The sequence below is a fragment of the Sceloporus occidentalis genome, unplaced genomic scaffold (assembly GCF_023333645.1).
Source record: "Sceloporus occidentalis isolate IW3139 unplaced genomic scaffold, rSceOcc1.0.p SCAF_139, whole genome shotgun sequence".
Taxonomy (NCBI): domain Eukaryota; kingdom Metazoa; phylum Chordata; class Lepidosauria; order Squamata; family Phrynosomatidae; genus Sceloporus; species Sceloporus occidentalis.
The window spans coordinates 556,092-580,934 of record NW_028317119.1 but is presented as its reverse complement, the minus strand read 5'-3'; the positions used below and the strand labels follow the sequence as shown (position 1 = coordinate 580,934).

The following is a 24,843-nucleotide window of genomic DNA, read 5'->3' as shown; positions in this document are numbered from 1 at the left end:
ACAGCAAAGAAGCAGAATCCCCAAAAGAGATGCAGGGTATGCTACAGCAGGGGGCAAAGAAAGGACACCACATTTTACTGTCCAGATTGCCCTGGAAAACCTGCACTCTGTGTCGGTGACTGCTTCAAGCTGTATCACACAGTTTCCCATTTTTTATTTTTTTTTTGTTCCTGCTCCATTTTTGTATTTTTTTTTAATTTTTTGTTACATTTACAGTTTTTTAGCTTTTATTTGCTCCACCATTTTTAAGCGTTTTTATTTGCACTGTCAAGTGACCCCTGTGTCCATTCCGTGGCATGAGGGACCACTTAAGGTGCTAGATCAAATCCCTTCTTGGAGATAGGCCAGGCTTTCTTGTAACCTGTCCCTACTGATAGTTGGGTACAAGCATTTTTCTTTACCCAGATGTAAAATTCCTACTGAATTTGAATTGCTCATGTTCCAAATGTGGCCCTTTTGCCCCCAAACAATCTGACAAACCCATGCATGTGGGGTATCAATGTACTCAGGAGATGTTGCTGGACACATATCTGGGTGTTGTGTGACAGCAACATATACCAGGAGCTGTAATTTCACACCTGAAGTACAAAGTATGTGAAAAAAACACCAAAAACAATTACTATCCCAAACTTTGACAAGGGTTGGTGGTAGGATTAGTGCATGGAAAGGGTTAAACTATCAGCATCTAAAATACCCTGGGGTGTCTAGTTTTCAAAAATATATGGTTTGGTGGGGTAAATTTAATTTGCTGGCTTCAAAGATGCCCCAAATACCACATAGAGACAGAATTACCAGATTCAGAGAAAAATGGTTTTGAATTAGCAAAACGCTACTTGTACTTATTGCCCCATAACGTGTAGAAGAAAGCAAAAAAACATAAAAACATTGGGTATTTCTAAACTCGGGACAAATAGTAGAATCTATTTAGCAGGTTTTTTCAGTAGTTTTTTATGATGAATAAAAGATTTTTCAAATAAAAGTGAGAAAATGTGTTTTTTTTTCAATTTTTCGTCATATTTTATTATTTTTATTATAGGAAATTACATCATATGAAAAAAATTTTGGTGTCTGAAGAAAGCCCTTCTTGTCCTGAAAAAAACAATATATAACTTGTGTGGGTTTAGTAAATGGGTTAAGAGAAAATTACAGCTAAACACAAACACCGCAGAAACGATAAAACAGCCATTGTCACGAAGGGTACAAAAAGTAAAATCAGCCTTTGTCACGAAGGGGTTAAGTTAATTTTTGTGCTTTATTCCTAACCCTCTCCCATCTCCTCTGAATATTATCATATTTTTTTCCTGCATATCTATTTGTTAATATTTCAACTCAAGATATAACAATTTAATTTAAATCCTGAACCTCAGGCTATTTAATTTAATATATATATATAAAATATAAAGTTGCATGACATAAAGCTAAATGTTTTATTAAAACTATATGCAATGTTTTTATCTTTTAAAACGGAACCCACTGTTGTTTACACATAATAAATAAAAAATAAAATATTAAGTTTTATAATGTAGTAGAAAAATCATTGTCAAACCTCTGTTCATGCTATTTTCTATTCTGTCTTTTGCACTTGTGAGTCTTGCCATCAAATATTTAAGCTACAATTTTGACTTATGACTGGTGTTTTCTAAATAGCTCAAGATGCTTCCAGTAAAAATGTGCTCTATCTATTAAAAAGGCACCAGGTTCTGACAGGTATATAGTAGCATAACAGAATTTAGTACATCACACCTCGTTCATGTCTCTGTCAAACTGTGGTATTCTTTTGTTGATAAATTGGATATCCTTAAAAATGCTATTTCCACTATGTCTTCCTGGAGGACATTTACATTTTATACCCCAGCAACTGACAAATAGGATATAGACATTAGTTAGCAGCATAATAGATATTCAAGATCTTTAGAAGTAGCATCAGAAGGCAATATAGTCCGGTAATTAGAATTATGTCTTAGTTAGTTAGCTTTCAACAGGCTGTCAAAGGAAGCTGCCAGCTTTATAAATATGAAATAAATATCAGGATCAGGACCTAATCCTGACTGTGCGATACAATACGGTGTAGGATTAATGGTGTATGTAACCCCTCAGTTGCGGTGAATCATGGAAAAGTACGTGTTTACTTTATCACCTCTACTGCTTCAGCACATGGGTTGCTTAGCAACAGCATGAGATTCAGTTACATTTCACATTTAGAATTTGGTATTTTAAAAGTGATGGTTGTAAAACAAACAAGCACTCAAGAGAGTTGTAGACCTAGTGTTTGCTGGAGAGCTTCCTGTCAACTACTGCTGTTTTAAAAGTACAGAATTAAATTTGAAACGGGGACACAACATAGACATCTTGTCGATCATATACATTGAATTACATATGATGGCCATACCTGGCAACTCTCAGGGTTTTTGCTCCAATCTTAGAGTTAAGGGGCCAAATCTCAGGGTCTCACAGTCCGTCGCTGACTCATTCATACACTACATTAATCTGATGATTTCTAAGTCTGCTAATAAGTGCTTTTGCTACCAGTATGTCTTGGTTGATATGCCTAATGGCAATTAGTTTTATTAGTTTTGTCTGAAACATAAGGTGTCTGCACATGACACCATTAATACAGACAATCTAAGATATTGATGTCAATGAAGGGGATTGGCTTAGTAGCTCTGTATTGTGATTATCATGGAAACTCTATACTTTACCTTACCTTTCACCTTATTTTTTTTCTTCTTTGTTTCGTTTCTCTGTGCCCCCCTCCCTCGTGACCCACTTTATAAAACACAGATAAGGCCTTGGAAACCTGTCATTCATTTCTTTAAAATGTCATTCTCAAGGCCAGTGTGGGAGGCAGAGCCATAGTTATAGCCATCTGTGAACAGAGCATGGGACTCCCCCCCAGGAGACCAACCATAGTTCTCCAAAAGAACAAAGTGCAAAACAAAAATCATAATGAAACAAGTCTACCTCAAATTTCCGTGCTTTTTAACCATCTACAGAGCCATGTACAGTCATCTCTGGAGCTCTTTGACTGGCTAAATATGAATAGGACTAGGGCACCTACTGTTAGACGGTTATTTAAGAACAGCTCTTTCAAATATAATTTACACTGGATACTGTTTATATTGCTGCCTTGCAGAGGTATGGATTTGAGAATAGCAGCATTTCCTATAATACATCTGCATCTCAATGTGAGCCTTACCAGGTTAGAAAAGGCCCAGGTGTGTAACCCAGTATATTACTGATTCTGACTGCTGAGCAGGAACAGGTCAGTTGTCAGTCTTATTATGTAGGAACATCAGTATGTAACTGTCACCTTTAAGCCAACATCTTGATTTCACAATCTTTTGGGCTTTTCAATATGGATTTGTATTATTTTATTCTGATGCACTGGCTGGTGTAATCCTCCTACAATATGTTTAGGGTATATATATATATATATATATATATATATATATATATATATATATATATATAAAACACTTTCAAAAAGATTACTGATGAAAGTCAGTAATGACTGAAACGTCGACTTGACTTTGAATAAAATGAAATTGTCAATTTAAAGACCTGGAGTGCTGACCATCTTTTTGAAAGTGTTTTGTATGGAAACTGCTGGTTACTAGCACCGGGCTTGGAATGGTGTGCAATGGACTCTGTGAGTAAATATATATATATATAGGTATATATAATATATATATATATATATTTATATTTATATATTATGCTATGTGGTATCTGGGAACCTTATCTAGAAGACCTGCACAGACTATAGTATTGTAAGCTGCTATGTTACGTTTTGCAGTGCACTTATACTATGTACTACAATATATAGAACAGCAAATGTTGTACAGGCATACCTCACTTTAAGGACATTTACTTGAAGGACACTTAAGAGTAAGTTGGATTACAACCATTTCCCCTGTTTACTTACGCTCGCTTCCAGAGAATAGATATCTTTTGAGCGTTTTGTGTTCTGTGGTGGAAATGACAATTGCAGAGCAGTACCTCCATTGATAGGCGAAAGAAAGGTAGTCATTCACTTTAAGTACATGATTGTTTTACATGCAAGCTCTGGATTCAAATGTGTATGTTAACATGGCGTATATGTCTGTAATGTGATGGGGTCCTTTTCTTCCTCTGGTTTTTAATGTATATGCTTTTCATTTTGGAGGGTTTTAAGCACTAACTTCATAAATGTCGTCTTGGTACTTTGCAATGGTTTATCGTATTTAATGGTGAAAAAGGAAAGTCCATACCAATTGCATTAATACTATGAAGTATGAAGAGAGAAGACATTTTGCAGTGCACAAAAGCAAGAATACCAAACCAATTCCAGGACCAGATTAAAGTGAACAGGAAAGAGTGTGAAGAATAAGAAAGACCAAATATAATTGTATCTCTTCTTTATCCTGAATCCTGCAGTCACTTTGTGGTATTGCAGTTAAAATCGTATATATCAAAGTAATACCGAATCTATAATGCATTTAAAATACATTTACATTGTGCATTTAGAGAACATGCTGTGACATTTTCAATTACACACTGTAAGGATAAGTTGATGTGTGTAAGATGATATATACACAATCAGGTAATGTGGTGAATACTGAATAACATATACATTTCAGTGTTCCTCTTGAAAGGAGGTAGTCTCTCTTTTCTCCTGTTATGTCCCTGTTTTCAGGGATCTGAAAACATGTTGTGAATATGAGTTTATCACAGTGTTCAGTAGCCCCAAAACCCATAATAATGTTTTTAGAAATAGCTTTAACTACTTCAGAAAGAATTAACTATAACATAATTAAGACTAAATCAAAAGCATGGGGCTGACACACTATTTTGTTATATAAAAAAAGAGCCTGCATGTAGTAGTATAGCTTGCGGCCAAAATCCTCACTCTTTACCTTGAGTTCAAGCCCACTATATTATTATATAAATCTAACTGTAAACAAAATGTATAATACATATTTTGTAATCTCAAAAAAATCGAAAGGGTTCATATATGTCTGACAATGCTATCATGGTGCTATCAATACTTTGTTACATTGTTTGTTTAGAAGAGTCTGACTTCAATGGGTTTTTTTAAAAAAGCATGCGTCTTGTCTATAAGCAAATAGGTTCTATATTATTAGATCATCAATTTATATTGATATTTTCTGCCCCACTCGTCTCCCCACCCTCACGCCAGGCAATTGCACTAAGTATACCATTCCTTGCAGATTGTGCGCTTCAAGAGGATTCATCAAACAATTAGAAACTCCTATTAGAAGTACCAGGATGATATACGGTATTTATCTACACCATTGTGTAGCAATACTTTAGAGGGAGAGAGATTCTGATTAGATCTTGGCATTATCCCCTGCAGGTACTTCTGGATCAATATTCACCTCATTATGTGCTTCATGTGCAACAATGTCTGTTAAAAGCCCATCGTAATTCAGGCTCCTCTAAAATCAAGAGCATGCCACTACACTGTTGTGAATATTTACATTTCTAATTTTTCAAATGTTTCTTTATCATATAATGTATTGGATATGAGCATGTGGCGAATTATTTGTCTATCCTTTTGCTTTACTGGATATAAGACATGCGTTAGAAGCTATAGATAGCAGGAATATTTTTAAGCTTGCAATAGAGAAAATACAATATTTTTACTTTACTAAAGAATCCAGAAGTAAACGATAAATATTTGTGGAACAGGACAGCTTTTTAACACACTTTTTCTGCACTTTCCAAACAGTCATATTCAGGTATATTTTAGTGTTTCTGTCTTAAGCAACTCTTGACATTTGCCTTAGACTATATGAATCATCAGAATGTGCAGCAAACCCAAGAGAAAACATGTTATGTTTTTTTTAAACTGTGGTTATGAATACCTTTCTGTTTTTATTAACTCGATTTGATGTTATATGTAGAGCTTCATTTAAAACTGATCTGTTCATGTGTTTCTTCACACCACTAATGACAACCATTAGAAAATGTTGAGTGAGAGATCTCAGTCATGATAGCTTCTCTACACTGAAAAGTATCCTTAGGAAAATAATATTTTAAAGCTCAGGTATTGAATGAGTCCTCTGAAGATTAATGTTGTCTCTAATCAGTAGCTACAGGTGCATAATGAAATTGTACCATTATTTCTATCCACTTATGACCTCCTATGACTGTTCTAATGCAGAGTGTTTGTTTTCTTATAACCTTTAAATCAAGTGGTCATAAAGTGGTTTTTTTTCGAGTCTGCAAGCTTACTAAATAATTAGGGTTTGCCTGGAGAGGATGTTTTTTCACTAAACTGTGAGTCACCTTTGAGTTCTAGTTAGATGAAGAGTTTATACATTATTGCACACTATTAAGGGATTGTCTTTGGGAATTTCTCTTGCTAGAAGGCAAGAGTTAGTCCTCCATCATCCTTAATAGTAGGGCGACATCAATTTATGTGTTTCACCCAGGGATGAACCCTCTACTGCACCAGGGAACCCTATTGGGAGCCCTTTAAATGCTGCGTGCAGCCCTGTGAGTTTTGTCACAGCATTCCCCCATATAGAATGTGCCAATAGGGAACCCTGGGGTCATTAAAAAATCCAAAGCAAACAGCTTTACAAAAATGTAAATAAAGCAATAAAATATTGGGGTAATTCGGAGGCAGCTAACCAAAGTGTGGGGGGTATTGCTGAACATAAAATAGTTTTTTTTTCTGCAGCTGCTTATTTTCTGGGTATGAAATGAAAAGCCACATGCAATGTTTGTGTGAAAAAATGATATTACCAAATAAAAGTTATAACTGTTTTCTACCATTAAAAGTTCTGTTGCACTTTTAGGAGGCTAAGTATGCAACTACTGAAATACAGATACCTCGCATAGCTGAATCCAGACCCTGAGTTAGACATAATTTAGTATACTAGGTATTTTCTTTGTTGGAAAGAAATCAATTTTAATCTAACCTTAAGATATGACCTTGTGTTATCTGTTCAATTCTGTAGATGAAAATATTCTGCATTCTTTATATTGACCTTGGATGTATTTGCATATAGATACCATACTCTCCACTAGGCACAAATGTTATTTTCCGAACTATACAATTTAAAAAGCATTTCATGCACACATTTTTTCATAGTTGTTTTCCTAAAACCGTATTTTAAACTATATGCAGAGGCAGATCAAGATCAGTTATGACAACTCTCTCCAGAAAATTATATATAGACATTTGCAACAATTAAGCCTGGAATTAGAAATCTTCAGTGTCATGACTGGGCATCATAATTCAGGGTACATCAACCACCACAACAAGCATCGCATTCATGCAGACAAATACATACATTAAGAGGATGCCCCATGCCACCACGGGCTGTTGGGCAAATGCCTTGTTTGTTCTATTGTTAATCCACCCCTGTTTTAGGTCTTGGCAAATATAAATGAAGATGCACAATTGCTACATCAGTGTTTTGTGTGTATAAATATACCGGTAATAACAGCTTAATGAGGAACTATCATTAAAACATCAGCAACAGTCTTCTTTCTATGCAAGATTTTTGGTTCATTTGATTTTCCTTTTCACATAGCTAACTACCTTTAATTGCTAATAAGATTATACATCTAAATTTTCAAGGGTACATTATTCCCTTTCTTTTTTCACATACTTGAAGAACATTATTCTTATTCTCTGTTGCAATTGTGTTTTGGTTTTCATTTTCAATTGTATCTGAGCTGACAGCTCCTTTATGTAGTTTTGAATGCTTTTCTTGAAGCTGTTGAAATATACCTGTGCTTTCTCTGACTTACAAAGCAGGAAAAAGCTATTTCCTTTTTATTTTTGTCACTTACCTTTTATTAACACAATTTAGCCCCACATGGTAGTAACTCCACGTGGTAGTAATAATAATAATCATAATACAATTCCATACATTTGTACTCAATTTCTCCAAAATACTTTCAAAATTGCAAACTGGAAAACCCTTCACTCCTTCCCGCACTACTCCTTATTTTCCATCTTTTATACTCTTATTCTTTTACTTTCATTCTCTTCAAGTTAAATTAATACTACTCTTATGCTTTCCCTTTCAGGTGCTTCTTTTCTAAAATCCCTAAATTTATTTCAACTACATCTTTTGTCTTTCACAAATTCCCAAATTCATATTCATTTTCTTTCTCGTCTTGCTTATTTCACTACCACCAGGTTTTAGGAATGTTTCCCTATAGGGATATAGTGGTACTTGCAGTTAGCATTCTAAATGCTGGTATATTATAATCCAGTTTGTAATGGGTCTGCAGGTGCCACATGAACCATAGTATGTGCTTCCCATTGAGCCCTGTAATTATAGGACCAAGGTGGGCATACTGTGTTTAGCTGCCCCAATTCCCCCATTAATATCTCCCTATAGGGGTCTATTCACTTAGTGTTGGTAGGAGAATATTCAAAATCTCTGATATTACTATAGACTATCAATGGAATCCACAGTGAGCTTTTCAAGATGGTGTGAGCTTGCCCTGTATAATATATAGTTACTTGTGCATTATGTGGCAACAACTTAGATCTTATTGCTAAAGAAACTAGTGTTTGGCCTTGATGATGCATAGTGATACCAGGGAGTGGAAATTTCCAGCTGTGCTGCCAACCTCTTCTAGTTAAAAGATTGTTCTGTCTTTAGTTCTTGTTTTTCCATTTTTATTTGTCCACTCATTATCCCTGATTCTCTTTAAAACTGTCATCAACTGGTTAAACAATTCCTAGAGCAATGAAATTGTATCTAAGTAATCTAAGTAAACTACCTCAAGTTTCCATTTACTGTGTATGTGTTTGGCAGAGCTTGTCTCCATCCTCCATGTGCAGTACACGTCAGAGCTTGACAGAGATTTACTGCAGCTTCCATGGACAATGCATGCCAGTACTTGACAAATATTCTCTGCAACCTCCATGAACAGTGCATGTAAATGTTTGCCAGGGTATCTCAGCCCAACAAGGCATGCCAGTGACGTGTTGAAATTAACCACTGGCAAACTCTGTTGGAACTGTTGAAGTGCTTTAGTCTCCATTCTTTAGTGTAGCTTTTTTTAAGATGTGTGGAAGAGCAATATTTCACATTGCATCCAATATATATGTACAACTTTATGTTGTGCTCTGTTTTGCTGTGTTGCATTTGTTATTTGACTTACTGTACAGTTAATAATGGATTGCTAGTAAATACATCAAACCGTCCATTAAAAGCTCACATGCTTGTTGACACAGTAATAAGAAAGCAAACAGATATGTGTACACAGCAGTACATCAAGTACGGAATAACCTGGTCACCAAGCAAAGGCAACCTTACACTGATAACATAAATGTACCTCATAGTTGTGTTCCAACAGCTTTGCAGTGTTTCATTCTGGGTCCCTATTACCGACTTTTCATTGTGTGTCTATAACTTCGTTAGATAAGAATTTCATGAGAATTTTAGAAGTTTTAGGAAAATAACTCCACAGTGTATATGACATTCAACAACTGTATTATATGCTTACTTGCTATAACGTAATCTAATTGATAAGATTGGTTGATGGCAGACGAGCCCCCTGCTGGCGACCAATAGGGTCGCTCGTACAGACTGTAAAACTCCTGGTGCCGTAACTTGTCCGGCAGATACCATCGGTCTCCCTGTTCTATCATTTATTAACTGATAGAACAGGTAGACCTGTGGGATGTGCCGGGTAAGTTGCAGCATTGGGGTTTTAAAAGTCTGTACGAGCGACTCTGTTTAAACCGCAACGCTGCAACTTACCCGGCACATCTCACTGGTCTCCCTGTTCTATCAGTTAAATGTCCGTACGAGCGACCAATAAAGTGATAGAACAGGGAGACCAGTGGGATCTGCCGGACAAGTTGCTTTATTAGGGACTCTGTTGGTCGCTCGTACAGACTTTTAGGCTCCTGGTGCACTTGTTGCACCTTATGGGGTTAAGGGGCCGTCCGAGTGAGCCTATTGGTCGCTTGCACGGCCCTTTAACCTATGGATTTCCGCTCCCGTTATCTAACGCAGCATCGAAGGGGTTAACGGGAGCGGAAATCCATAGGTTCGCTGTCAGGGGTTACAAAGGCCGTGCGAGTGAGCCTATTGGTCACCTGCAGGGTCTTCCTCTGGCATCAACCAATTGATTGATGCCAGAGGAGGTCCCTGTAGGCGACCAATAGGCTCATTCGCACTGCCCTGCCACCCGTGACGGCGAACCTGCGGATTTCCACTTCTGTGAACTGCCGCGATGCCGCGATGCCAAGGTAAGTTAGAAGGGGGGGGGAATGGTAGACGAAGACGATCATGAAGATCTTCGTGGTGTGTGTCTTCGTCTTTGCCTACGTTTTACCGCCGCTGTCTTCTCTTCGGCGTGTCTTCGGAATGAACAAGAAAACGCACTCTTCGTGTTCGTTTTCATGTTCGCCCGAAGACGAATGCACAAGTCTTATTATTTTATCATTTAGTAGGAGTCTGGGTATATTCATTGTTTAATGTATTCTCACAGCCTTGCAGTGGTGAGTCACATTGGCTTGAGACTGAATTATACTGGAAAGTTACATCATATGCGGAATCTGTTATTGCCGAGTTCTGAACACATTCATCTCGGCAGAATAAGCCTAGATTTCACCCTAGAAAAGTCTTTAAACACGGGAAATCAGGTTTACAAACTTCAGACATACATAAATACAGCTTGCAGGTTTTAGCGTAGCAAACATAACAAAACAAAGCAAGAATGAATTGTGTCCAGAGAAGTCTTTAAATTGCATGAGAGTCTCATTGGGTTAAAAATACAATGTACTCCCACTGATTCATCTCCTTGATAAGCAATATAGCCTTGCAAAATTAGATAGGACTCGCCAAACTTGGGGTGCTTTGTCATAGGCAATATAGTGTGAAGGAATCTTCAATATTTATGAATTATTTCTTTCTTTTGTGTACTTGTTAGCCGTTATTATTCTAGTAGCAACTCGAGGATACAAATTTGTATGTTTTTTTATGTTTCTTAGGTTGTGTGCTCCCCTTTCTTTATGTTTTTTTGCTGGGTATATATCTCTATACCTTGAAGATACAAAACTATTGGACTGTGTATGGACAGTATGCATAAAGATTAGCTGTTGTGCATAGTTTAACCAGTTGCATATGCAAGGATGGCAGAGACTACAATCTAGATGACAAACAATACCAGTCCACATTAGAATGTAGTCTAAGACTGTAAGACTTTCTTTATAAGGAAAATGTATTACTCACTGGAAAGCAGTCTATCACAACACACTCATGCTCAAAGGGCATATTCTTAAGACACCTTGAGTCATTAGAATAAAACACAAGTAATAAGTGAAATGTTCATTATCGAGAATTAAACCAATGTAACTAACTCTTAAAAGACACGTAAACAATTCCAAATTAGTATGCAACAGATATCTTTCTTGCAAAACAATTTCAATTAATATGGGGCCTCTGCGAATGGGCTCCAAAAGTTATATTACTTAGATAACAACAACAATCATTTGATACATGAAACAATGTAGAGGCAACAGTCTATCTATCTATCTATCTATCTATCTATCTATCTATCCAGTCATCCATCTATCTTAGCAAGTTTAAAAAAGTCTATCTTAATTGTAACCTGAAATATCACTAGGTGCATTGATCCAGCTAAAGGCAAAAGAAACATTTTACCCGCATGACCATTAGAGAGGTAAATTCCTTCTTGATTACATGAGCAGCCAGAATAATTCCCTGGATTGATTTTTCACTTGCTATTTGTACTCCTGAATACTAGTCATCCTCAAAAGCCTTATTCTTAAAAGCAGTAGGTGCAGTCATCATCGCCATAGTTTTTCCATTCCATATCTTTATGGCTCTTATCATTTTCTGTTTGAATTGTTGATGCTTTAAAATTAAAAGTGGCCTTGTAAGTAAAGACACACACACAGGGGGGAGACAAAAAAAGGAGCATTATTGCTTAGTATATATATATATATTTAATTTGTGCCAGTCTTCTTGTTTGTCAACCAGACCTGTTGTTTCCAAACATTTCCAAACATTCTACTTGACAGCAAGTGCAAAGAAAGAAATTACAGCTTCAATATACAGAATAAATTACATATGGTTTTAAGCAGAAGCATTATGTAAAAAGTAATATACTGACTTCTCTGGCACCCAAAGAATAAAAATGCATTTTCCTTATTCATTTCAATCAGAAGAATTATATAGTTGGTTTCTCTATTTTTATAAAGTTAAACCAGGATGTCACATTCAGCAGCATTTCTCAGAGCTATTTAGTCTCTGACCAGCAGAGCATACAGTCAAAAATGTGTCAATAAAAATTCATAAACTGAATTGCCTAAGGACATTTATAAATGGCATTTTTATTTTAAAGTTGGGTTGCTTGGTTGCGTCAGATGTAGGAGAATTATAATTGAAAAATCAGTCATAGCAACAGGCTATAGCCATTAAATTGGATCACCAACCCCCACCTAACTCAGACAATACAACCTTTGGAGAATAATTGTTCGCATTCTGCTCTTTCGAATTGCATCCTTAATAGTTAGTGTGTCCATTTTTTCTGTTTTTCCTCTTGATATAGTATACTAAAAAACAGAATTGACTGCATTGTGTCTTGTTTATTATTATTTTTATGTTTTACTTCATTTTCTTTTTTCAATGTGCTGATGATGTTCAAGCTTTGTAATAAAAACTAAAGGTTTATTGTATCTCAGAACTTTAATGGAATGATTTTAACCTGTCGTCAGCATAACAAAGTCTGTTTGCTTTTTTTGGTTCATAAGTAACTTATTCCCAGCATGTTTTCTTTCTCGCTTGCACCTAACTCCTCTGGAAGAGCCTTCTGTGCAGATGTGCCCACTTCATGATGTTCATGGTCCTCAATCACATCTGCTCCCCCATTTTCCTTTCTCTCCTCTACTCTTAAACTCTTCCCTTCCTGGGAGATACCACTAACCCTGCTAAGCTCTCCCCGTGCTCCTTCATCACCTCCTTTCATCACTCCATGAGCTACCTTCACAGAGGTCCTACAGAGAACACGCCGTAGGCCTCGTTGGAAAGGCCGGGCAAGAAGAGCATAAATTATAGGATTAAGACAACTATTTGCATAGGAAAGAGCCACCACAAATGAGTAGAGTCCATATAATTTGGGACTTTCTGGGAGTGGCCACAAAAGATTGATTATATTTAGGGCATAAAAGGGCAGCCAGCAGATAATGAAGGCTGTCACTGCAAGAGCCACCATTTTGGTTACTTTGCGCTCTGGACCCTGCCGCCGGTTTGGGGCCGCTCTGACTCGCTGGCCAGATGACCTTAACTGGGCCACAATTAGCACGTGGCAGATACAGATCACAAACAATGGGCAAAAGAAGCCTAGTGCAGCAGTGTATATGATAAAGCCAGTTCTCCAGGCCTGTGCTGGCTCAGGCCATGCAATGTGACAAGTTCCTGAATTTCCAGGGACTCCAGAGAAGAAAACTACTGGAAGCACCACCAAGAAAGATAGAATCCACACTGTCATATTTACACATTTAGCCACTTTGGGTCTCCTCCACTTTGCTGACTGGGTTGGACGTACCACAGCTAGATATCTGTCCAAGCTAAGTACAGTCAGGCAAAATATGCTAGTGAATTGATTAACTGCATCCAGGGTCATTACCACACGACAAACAGGAGAGCCAAAGGGCCAGTAGGAAAGTGCATTCTGGGCAGCGAGAAAAGGTAAGCCCAACATGAAAAGATCATCAGCCAGTGCCAGATTCAGGATATAGAGGGCAGTTACTGAATTCTGGCCTGCAGGACTGCGCCATGCAAGGTATATGACAAGAGTGTTACCCCACAACCCTACTGCACATACCACAAGGTAGACAAGAGGGATGAGGAGTCCTGGGGCTGTTAAACTTTGGGCAGATGAAACATTCAAATAGATGGTTGTGTTAACCTCAGTATAGGAGCTTGCAAAAGTAGTTGGAGAAGTTGGTGTCATTTCTGCAGAGAGGTTAATGCAAAATGCTTCTTCTAAAAATGCTTTCTTTGGTTGGAAAAAGTATGGAATTTAGAACATACATCACTTTCCATATTTTACGTTTTTTTCATAATATTATGCTCTCAGTTGTATTTAATTATACAACATTGTACTCTCAATAGCAGGTATTAACCAGATAATGTCCATATGTAAGACATATTTTTTTATTTTATTCTTTCTACAACTGTTACTTTGGCAATTGGATTTATACCTACTTATCTTACCCACTCTTATACATGACTCTATGTGAATATTTGTTGTTTATTAGAATTGCATAAAATTCTTCTTAGGATAGTCAAACGTATTTGGATATAAGGGATTGTTTTTTCTTCATTTCTTTTCTTAGAGCTGGTCTTGTATTTGGTTTCAACAATGAGAAAATGGCAAAGTGGTTCATTAAGTGGGGTACAGGGTTCTCTTCAAAAGGCTGGTTTTAAACATTTCTCACTTTCCAGAAGATTCTCCAATAGTCAGGCATACATTGAACTTTAAAGGAATGAGGTTGTGTCTGTTGAAGAAGAATAGACAGGACAATTTATGCAGAAAAGCTTTACATAAATAAAGCTGTATGCACTTATCTGTGCTAAAAACAATATCTTCACCAAGAAAAACCTACACAATTTAGTATGTAATCTATAAAGGATAAAACAAGAACTGAGTACTGGGTGGAAAAGGAAACAAAGACCTGCATCAAGCCTTAGTGCCACTGTTCTAATACACCTTGAATTTTTAGCGCCTGCAATAGATATTAATGCGTTGCTAGTGCGAATATCTTCTACTAAAGGCATGTAGGAAGATATCCAGTACCCACAATACCTAATCAAAGGGAACATTCCTGAATACTTTTTAAACATCCTGGCCCTATGACCCTTGAATTAAGTTAATGTGCTGGCTCAGGGGAATAGTGGGGGGCCCTCTGTGGGCCACAGAAAGTCGGGGTACAGTTTTTAGATGAAATTAAATTAAGTAAAATCCATCATATAAGCCTGTATTGGGTATGAAACAGGGTAACGTAATGGAAAAACACCAGCTACAGAAATAGCCCTCCACTATTCTTTCATGGTTATCCCACCTCCCGCAAATAAGACTATTTTTATACTTTCTACATTGTCTACACTATGGAACCTTCCGACATGCCAAATTTCAATTTTAGCATGTTTGTTGGAAAGTATGCTAAAAACATTTCAAACAGACACACAGATATCCACAAATGTCAATTATATATATATATATCATTGTGAACCCAATGTGTATAAATGCTAATTATACCAGTTTGTATCATATAATTGCATTTCAGTTGCCCAGACATCCCATTTAAATTATAGTTTCATTTGTGAAATGTTCATGGGTAATTAGTTTTGCAACATTTATTTCTTTATTAAAATCCAGCATTAAAAATGACTTCAACACTCTACCTTAAATGATCTCATAACAAGCTTGGCCCCGTGGCATTGGATGTTTTCCATGGTGATGTTGGTTTAAATATCTCTGGTGGTTCACATGTTAAAAAGCCAGCTAGCCCAGTTGATGAATTACTTTTGACAGCTCAGTGGTCTAAGACTTGACACCTTAAATATTGTTGTCCTCTTGAGCTTTGGGAGTTGCCATAGAGATGCTGCTTATAGTTGGAATGAGGCCTTGTTTATTACAATGGTAAATAATTAAAATTTAGTCTTGAGGCTGTTTTAAGGAGTAATACTTAGATTTCAGACAAGCTCTTTACTTTCTTAAAGCTTCCTTTGTTGCAGATTCTCCTGTCACGTATTTAAAGAGAGGATAAAATTCATAAAAGAAAAGCGTTGGCCACTTCTGGCACTTATGGAGTTACTTATTTTAACTTATCCTTTATCAGTTAACTGATATGTATTGCTCTGCCCCATATGCCTGTATCATTGTGTGCCTGGACTCTGATATTTAACTTCCCGGCTTTAACTTAGCTCTAGCGCAAGGAGACTTTAATTCTGGTACAGAAAGGACACCATGAAACTGAACGACATATACAGCAACAATGCAAAAGGGACACACACACGAATTCATTTTGAAACATACTTACAAAAATAAAAAATGGAAATAATACGGTACATGTTCATATCCAGACACTCAAAAGAATACAAAACATGGTTTTCGGTTAAATAACTAAATTTAACAGTAACACGACCACAGTCGCAGAAGCACCGTGACGCACTACAAAAGATGGAAAAAAATCCCCAAAACTCACACAAGGTTACTTGTAGATACAGCAACAGACAAGAGTACATAGACAGTCATGCAGAAACTGAACCGAAATATACAGATGTTATAGACACACAATTAGAGACATACAATGGTAAATGTCAGCTACATAGTGACAAGTGACAACTGCTGCAAGATTAACACACAGGATGGATAGACAGAGGGACACAAGACTAAAACAAACACAACCTATCACATTAATATAACCATTTTGGTGAGAAAAAGAAAAACATTCATTTCATAAATAGAGTATGTAACTTCCAAGCTACATTTCTGTGTGCAAAAAAAATAATAATTAATACAGGTGTATAATGCAGGTATAGGCATCTGTTACATTCATACTAGATAGGGATCCCACATGTATAGTGATAGTTTTGCTTTCATAGGCATGCACCTATTTAATACTATTGATACTCACAGCTGTGTCTGATGCTTCTTGTTTCTTTCTTGCCAGCCGCTACGTTGCTTGGTTCTGTCTCACAGGTACAGGTAAGCTGCTCTAGACCTGCTGATTGCCTTTCTTTTTTCTAGGACTCTTACTTCTCTCTTTCCATTTTTCCTAGTCCCCTTCTCATTCTGTGTCTCTCTCTCTGTATTAAGGATTTGCCTGTGTCAGTAGCACACAGGTTGCAAACCAATCAGTGACTGGGAAGGTGGAAAGAGGGGGAGTGAGTGGGAGTGAGGGAGAGAGAGATCTATAAATACATAGGGAGAGAGAGGGATGGACAGAGCAAAGTGAACAAAAATGAAAAAAAGGAGAAAGGAGATGAATGCAGAAAGAGTGTTTAACACTTTCTTAAACGGTTACATCAACTCTTTCAGCGTATGCACTGTTTTTTTTTAGTGCCATAAGGCATCATACTGAGTTGCCTTAATAAAAAAACCCTGTTTTGCAAATTGGACGAGGGCATCATCTATAGTCTTGGAATTTAGCTCCTGGAATAGTGTAGATCACTTAGTTTTAAAAACCTTACATTTGAACAGAAGGGTAAGCTTGAAAGTCTGAGTAGACAAGGAGTTAATAGCAGTCATGCTGTGACCCCCCCTTCTCACTGCGTCATACCTCATACTCATTCTTCCCCTTTCTGTCTCATTCATTTTTCCGCATGCATTTATCGCCCCCCCCCCATTCAGTTCTTTTTCTCTGCTTACCCTAACAAACACGTACAAGAATATGCACAACTGCATTTCCTGTACCAACGTCATTCTGGTCTCCCTAGATAACACACATTCCATCACATCCAGCTGCAGTCATATCATATGCGCATTATTAAATAATAGTTTTGGGTAGACAGATACATACAAGCTTTGGAATACAAACGCATTGGTTATGTGCAGACACATGTTAAAAAAATATAATATGCAAATCTCATATGCTCTTATAGGCAAAACTTAAATAAAAAATAGTTTATTAGGAGGGTGAGCCAAACAGTAATACACTCTGTGACCGAATGTACACTCACTGGTCACTTTATTAGGTACACCTTGCTAGTACCGGGTTGGATCCCCTTTTGTCTTCAGAAGTGCCTTCATTTTTCGAGGCATCATTTCTACAAGGTGCTGGAAACATTCCTCAGAGATTTTGGTCCATGTGGACATGATGGCATCACGCTGTTGCTGCAGATTTGTTGGCTGCACATCCATGATGTGAATCTCCCATTCCACCACATCCCAAAGGTGCTCTATTGGATTGAGATATGGTAACTGCAGAGGCCTTTGGAGTACAGCGAACTCATTGTCATGTTCAAGAAACCAGTTTGAGATGATGTGAGCTTTGTGACATTATCCTGCTGGAAATAGCCATCAGAAGATGGGTACACTATGGTCATAAAGGGATGGACATGGCCAGCAACAATACTTGACTTGGGTGCCAGCCAACTCTTCCTGTTCATCTTCGTGAGGGAAAAATCTTCATATTCCACAAATATTTGGCCGTTCCTGTGTTCGGTTCGTGCGAATATTCGTGTACATTCCTTGTGTTCGTTTTTGCCATTTTTTGTAGAAGGGGTTAATACGGGGTTAACACGGTATGCACTACGCAGCAGCTTTGACGCCAGGATTTTAAATGTCCATACAAGCAACTCTATTAGCCGCCGGCAGGGGCCTCCTCTGCTGTCAACCAATGAAGTGTACCTGTACTTCATTGGTTGATGGCAGATGAGCCCCCTGTTGACGACCAATAGAGTTGCTCGTACAGACTTTTAAAATCCTGGTGCCGCAACTTGGCCGGGAGAGACCACTGGTCTCTCTGCTCCAAGGTCCGTACGAACGACCAATAGATTCGCTTGTATGGACCTTTAAAGGGCCGTGCGAGTGAGTCTATTGGTCGCCTGCAGGGGCCTCCTCTGGCATCAACCAATACTCAGGTAGACTGTCACATTTAAACGATGCTCAATTGGTACTAAGGGGCCCAAAGTGTGCCAAGAAAATGCCCCCACACCATTACACCACCAGCCTTAACCGTTGATACAAGGCAGGATGGATCCATGCTTTCATGTTGTTTACACCAAAGTCTTTCCCTGCCACCTGAATGTAGCAGCTGGAATTGAGACTCATCAGGCCAGGAAACGTTTTTCCAGTCTTCCATTGTTCAATTTTGTTGAGCCTGTGCGAATTGTAGCCCTAATTTCCTGTTCTTAGCTGACAGGAATGGCACCCGGTGTGGTCTTCTGGTACTGTAGCCCATCTACGTCAAGATTTGAAGTGTTGTGTGTTCAGAGATGGTAATCTGCATACCTTCATTGTAACGAGTGATTTTTTGAGCCTCAAAACAGTCTGCCCATTCTTCTCTGACCTCTGATATCAACAAGGCATTTTGTCCACACAACTGCCGCTTACTGGATATTTTCTCTTTTTTTGACCATTCTCTGGAAATCCTAGAGATGGTTATGCATGAAAATCCTAGCAGATCATCAGTTTTTGAAATACCAACAAACATGCCACGTTCAAAGTCACTTAAATCCCCTTTCTTCCCCATTCTGATGCTCGGTTTGAACTTCAGCAAGTTGTCTTGACCATGTCTACATGCCTAAATGCATGTGATTGCTAATTTGTGTTAACAAGCAATCTGCCGACCACTTCTGAATCTTCTTCTTCATCTTCTTTTATCTTCTTCTCTTCTATCTCCCTCTGCATCTCCGCAAACATAACCTGGCAGGAACTTCGGCCAAAATTGGGAAGCTTGGATTCTTTAATCGGGCAGAGGATGTCACTGGATGCGCTGCTATATTGCCTTCAATTCACATTAGGGCAAAATGACGACGCTTTAAGTGATGTACCCTCCACCGATTGGAGGATCAGGGAGAGGAAGTCAATGTAAGCGCTGACACTGGGGCAAAAGCTCACCCTGGGTCAACAGAGATACAGATGAAGATTGAAGATTGAAGAAAGAGGAGAAAGGAGAAGATAAAAGGTGAAGAAGAAGAAGAAGAAGAAGATGCAGAAGTGACTGGCAGAGAAGGTAGGGAAACATTTCGAGAGCATGAGAGTGAATGAACGATAATGAGATTGTGAGAAAATGAAAATTCATAGCTTTCGTGGGGGGGCTGTCCTCGTTTTCGAGGATTTGTATGAATGGATGAACTTACCAAAATTCTGTAAATTTGCAATTTGTAATCTGAATGCACAAGAGCATTGAAAATGTGTTCTCTGGGGTGATGAATCATGCTTCACTATCTGAAAGTCTGATAGATGAATCTGGGTTTAGCAGATCCCAGGACAACACCACCTACCACAATGCATAGTGCCTACAACAAAGTTTGGATAATGGTCTGAGGCTTTTTTCAAGGTTAGGGCTAGGCCGCTTAGTTCCAGTGAAGTGTAGTGTTAATGCTACATTATACAGAAACATTTTAGATAATTTTATGCTTACAATGTTGTGGCACCAAATTGGGGAAGGCCATTTCTAGTTCCAGCATGACTGTGCCCCTGTGGAAGAACTTGAGCATCCTGCACATAGCCCTCACTTTATGTCACGACCGAGGTACGGGCTCTGGATCCGCGCTGCAGAATCGGCGCCTCCTGGTGGAGAGAGGACGCACTGCCACCAGGGCACTGGAGATACGAGTAGTCGGAGTCACAAGCAAAGGTCAGGGCAGGCAGCAAAACAACGAAGGTCAGGTTCAAGCAGGAGTCAATACCGGAAAGATAAATCAGGATTTAGTGTAGTGTAGGCAAAAAGGCACTAACACAGGCAAGGGCGTAGTGCCAAATGAGGGTTTAAATATCCCTCCAACAATACAGATCCTCATACCCTCCTAATTAGGGGGAGGAGGAAAAATGATAAATGTCACTTTAAGAGTGACATGAATATTCATTAGCTTAGCCGGGCTGCGTCTTGGCATCCCTGCCGGCGGCAACGCGACGGAAGCGGTAACAGTACCCCCCCCTCTACAAGAGCCATCCTGGCGATCAGGAGCAGGCTTCTGTGGAAATCTGGAATGGAAAGAACGAATCTTTGCAGGAGCATGAACATCAGAGGCCGGAATCCAAGAACTCTCCTCAGGACCGTATCCCTTCCATCTAATAAAATATTGTAATTGCCCCCGTTTCTTTCTAGAATCTAAGATAGTCTGTACTTCATATTCCTCTTCATCTTGTATCATTACTGGTTCAGGAACACGGACCGAGGAAGAGAATTGATTGGTCACCACTGGTTTAAGCAACGAGACATGAAATGCGTTATTGATGCGCAAAGTTTTAGGTAAAACCAGGGAATAGGTAACTTCGTTAATTCTTGCTTTAATCTTGATATTTGGGTCCTAAAGTTCGTATCCATGAACTGCTTTGAAAGGAGACATCCTTAAAGATTCATGAAATGAGCTATTGTAAGACCATTCAGCGAGATGTAACAATGTAGACCAATCTGACTGGTCTTCTGAGACATACATCCTAAGATACTGTTTCAGTACTTGGTTAGCTCTTTCAGCTTGTCCATTGGATTGCAGGCGGTGTGAAGAGGGAAAATGCAGTTCGATACCCATGAGTTTACACATCGCTCTCCAAAATCTGGAAATGAATTGTGATCCTCTATCGGAAATTATTCTTTGAGGTACACCGTGTAAACGTACGATCTCTTTCATGAAGATCTCGGCTAAGGTACTGGCAGACGGAAGTTTGGAGAGAGAGATAAAATGAGCTTGCTTGCTGAACAGATCAACTACAACCAGAATTGTCGTGTGGCCTTTGGAGGGAGGTAGGTCTGTAAAAAAATCCATGGCTATATGTTGCCATGGTTGTTCTGGAACGGGTAGTGGACATAACAATCCTGCCGGTCTGATGCGGGGTATTTATTATGACCACATACGTTACATGCTTGTACAAAATCTACAATGTCCCGAGTCATAGAAGGCCACCAAAAATGTCTCTGGAGAAGAAATTTCACATTCCGAGTTCCCCGATGACCCGCTACTGGAGAAGCATGACCCCAAGATAAAACCGCTTTACGAAACTGTGGTTGAACATATAATCTCCCAGGAGGTGGTGTCAGTCCCTTAGGACGAGGTGTCTGCGATTTGGAGATGTGCCACATGAGGGTGTTGTGAATGGTGGCAATGATTTTGGTAGGAGGTATGATTGGTTCAACAGGGGTGTCTAAATTAGGTGCTTCGTGCTTCCTGGACAATGCATCTGCTTTACGATTCTTTGAACCCGGACGAAACGAGATAGAGAAATTAAAACGGGCAAAAAACAATGCCCATCGAGCCTGAAAGTGTAGAGTGCATTGATTCAGGAACCTTCTACACTCATGTGGGTTTCCAGAGTATTTTTCAGGCAATGGCATCTTTGGTGCTTTAACTGAAGTGCCTATTCCAGGCGCAGGAGGTGAGGCGTCCGAAGATGCACCTTGGGAGACTGTAGGTGCAAGATTCGTGGCCAATGATCTGAGCATGTCAGCCACGTCATCCAACTTTCGTTCCAAGGATTGGAGCTGAGACGCATGAGCGGCTAAGACTTGATCTTGTCTTTCTTGATGGTTGGACATCCTTGCCAATTCTGCGGGATCCATATTCAGGGCCTGTTAACTGTCACGACCGAGGTACGGGCTCTGGATCCGCGCTGCAGAATTGGCGCCTCCTGGTGGAGAGAGGATGCACTGCCACCAGGGCACTGGAGATACGGGCCGTTCACCACCGAGAGCAATGTAAGGGTGAAACTCAGGAACATAAAATAAAAAAATAATAACGGTATCCGTGGGGTCAGGCAATAGAGTAGTCGGGGTCACAAGTAAAGGTCAGGCAGCGAAACAACGAAGGTCAGGTTCAAGCAGGAGTCAATACCGGAAAGATAAATCAGGATTCAAACGCTAGTGTAGGCAAAAAGGCACTAACACAGGCAAGGGTGTAGTGCCAAATGAGGGTTTAAATATCCCTCCAACAATACAGATCCTCCTACCCTCCTAATTAGGGGGAGGAGGAAAAATGATAAATGTCACTTTAAGAGTGACATGAATATTCACTCTTAAATTCGATTCCTCGAACTCGCCGGGGACGCACGTCTCGAAGGAGGACGGACCCGGCGGCAGCTCACCACAACGGAACGAGTAGGGAGCCGACCGCGCGGGCTGCGTCTCAGCGTCCCTGCCGGCGGCAACGCGACGGAAGCGGTAACACCTTAACCCAACTGAACACCTTTGGAATAAAGGGAAATGCAAATGGCAGGGCATGACTGCTGAGGATCTTTTAGGAAATACTTTTATGTCAACTGTGATGGTACGAGGCTTACTGGACCGTCACTGTTGCTGCTCTTCTTCCTTAGCGGGCTGGAGCCCTGTAGCTCTGGCGGTCCTGAAATAGCACTGTAATGTAGAGGAGGGACATTTTTTTCAAAGTAGAAAAATGAAAGAGTATAAAACTAGAGGCTCAGAGGTTTAGATTTAATGTAAGGATGTTTTACCTTACTGAGAGGGTCTGCAGGAACAGTCTGCAGGTAGTTATACAGTGTAGAAAAGTGTCACAACAACTGGGCAATAAAATATAAGGGGTTTAGTTTATATTAACCAATAGGGTGTAGAGGGATGGCAGAACAAATAACCAATAGGCAGAAATCACTAGTAACCAATGAGATATGACATGTTGAATGTACAACTATTTGTTGAATCTTCTATTGAATGAATCCTCCCTAATTACAGGAACCAGTGCACACATCTGGGATTAACCTTTAGAAGAGACAGCTGTCCATTGTCTCATTAAACCCTGTTTAGCCATAGAAGGGGATTGTGGTCAGCCATCACTGCAAACTCACATCCATTAAGAAATGGCTGTAGTTTCTTTGGCGCCCACACCAAAGCTAGACAATGATGGCATAACAACCTCCCAGTCTTGCAGATTTTAGTTAGGGTAGATGATAGGGTGATGATCATTGTCTATATTTATTACTTCAAGGCTAAAGATAAAGGCATATGTTTGGACCAAGAAGCATTTAAAAAAGTAATGGCTTACCAAGACTAGTGCTTTTAACAATCCTTCCTTTAAGCCGTGAAAGGCTTCATCACAGACCACAGGACATTTTGGGGAAAGGACTTCTTGGTTAAGTCAGTCAGGGGGTTGACTTTGTGACTGTAGCAGGGCACAAATTTATGGTAGTACTCTCTTGTACCTAAGAAGGCCAGCACTTGTTTATTGGTACAGGGAATGAGCCAGTTAAAATTAGTCTCTATCTTGGGTTTAGGCTGCTGCATTTCACACCCACCTGGACTACAGCAATGCCGATCAGACACTGTCAGGGTAGGTTGTCATACCCGGAGCTTGCTGGAGATGATCATCCCGAGTGTGGTTGAAAAGGGCTTTTTCGTCCAGTCCAGTCAAAATCCTGTGACCCATTTAGGAACTGATCTACCAAATGCTGAGGCATTCTTCTCCTCAAATGGCATAACCTTAAATTGGTATAAGCAGTGATGAAGGTTAATTTGGGAGCATCTTCTGGAACCAGAGGAAGTGGTCAAGCAAGTTATCACCCTGGGCATGGGATAGGCATTGTCACTGTCAGCTGTTAATAATCCACACAAAAACCTTGTGGTCCCATCCTTTTTGGGGACTAAGATTGAAGGGGAATCCACTACAGTGAGGATGTACCTTTTCACCTATGTAGCCTGTAATGGGTTGCTTAGTTAGGGTTATAGATACCCTATGAATCCTTTGTCTGTCCCTCAGGATAGTCTCCAGCCTCAAAAGGCTAATAGATGGATCTTTGTCTTAGATCACAAAAGTAGTCACGATCACCATGATTGTGAAGAACAAATGGAACATTTTATTGTTGTAAAACATAGCCTTATATATCCACATAATTGAATTAACATTAATAAACACGTATATGTAGACAACCCACCTTTAATCCCCTGAATCCCCTTTAATACTGAATATCCTCCTGGCAGTAATCCTGTTAATGGGACTTGTTAACACAATGGAGTTCCTGCCCGTGCAATCTTTGTTTGGCAGCCAGGCTGGAGCCATCTCTGACTACCTTGGGGCACCTATGGCCAGAAGAAGTTGGTGGTGGAAGTTGCTCAGCCCAAGATGCCTAGCCAGGGGAATATCATTCTTAATGTCCATTGGTGTTTACTAATATTTTTTGAGAACCACTAACTGCCTACAGAGAATCTTAGTTGAT

General features: G+C 39.2%; 1 protein-coding gene and 1 non-coding gene across 2 annotated transcripts; one reads left to right on the top strand and one right to left on the bottom strand.

The window, feature by feature from the left end:
* The first annotated feature begins 259 nt into the window (after positions 1–259).
* LOC149281076 (small nucleolar RNA SNORA35) lies at positions 260–389 on the top strand. Its single transcript, XR_016278078.1, has one exon. It is a non-coding gene; the product is annotated as a small nucleolar RNA SNORA35 (small nucleolar RNA).
* A 12,367-nt stretch (positions 390–12,756) lies between these two features.
* LOC149281075 (somatostatin receptor type 3-like) lies at positions 12,757–13,965 on the bottom strand. The gene has a single exon (XM_089499767.1). It carries the CDS (start codon positions 13,963–13,965, stop codon positions 12,757–12,759), a length of 1,209 nt encoding a protein of 402 aa, XP_089355893.1.
* Between the last annotated feature and the right edge of the window lie 10,878 nt (positions 13,966–24,843).

What these genes read in the sequence shown, in the direction of transcription:
- LOC149281075 (XM_089499767.1), bottom strand. Translation starts at nt 13,965, where the DNA reads ATGACACCAACTTCTCCAACTACTTTTGCAAGCTCCTATACTGAGGTT.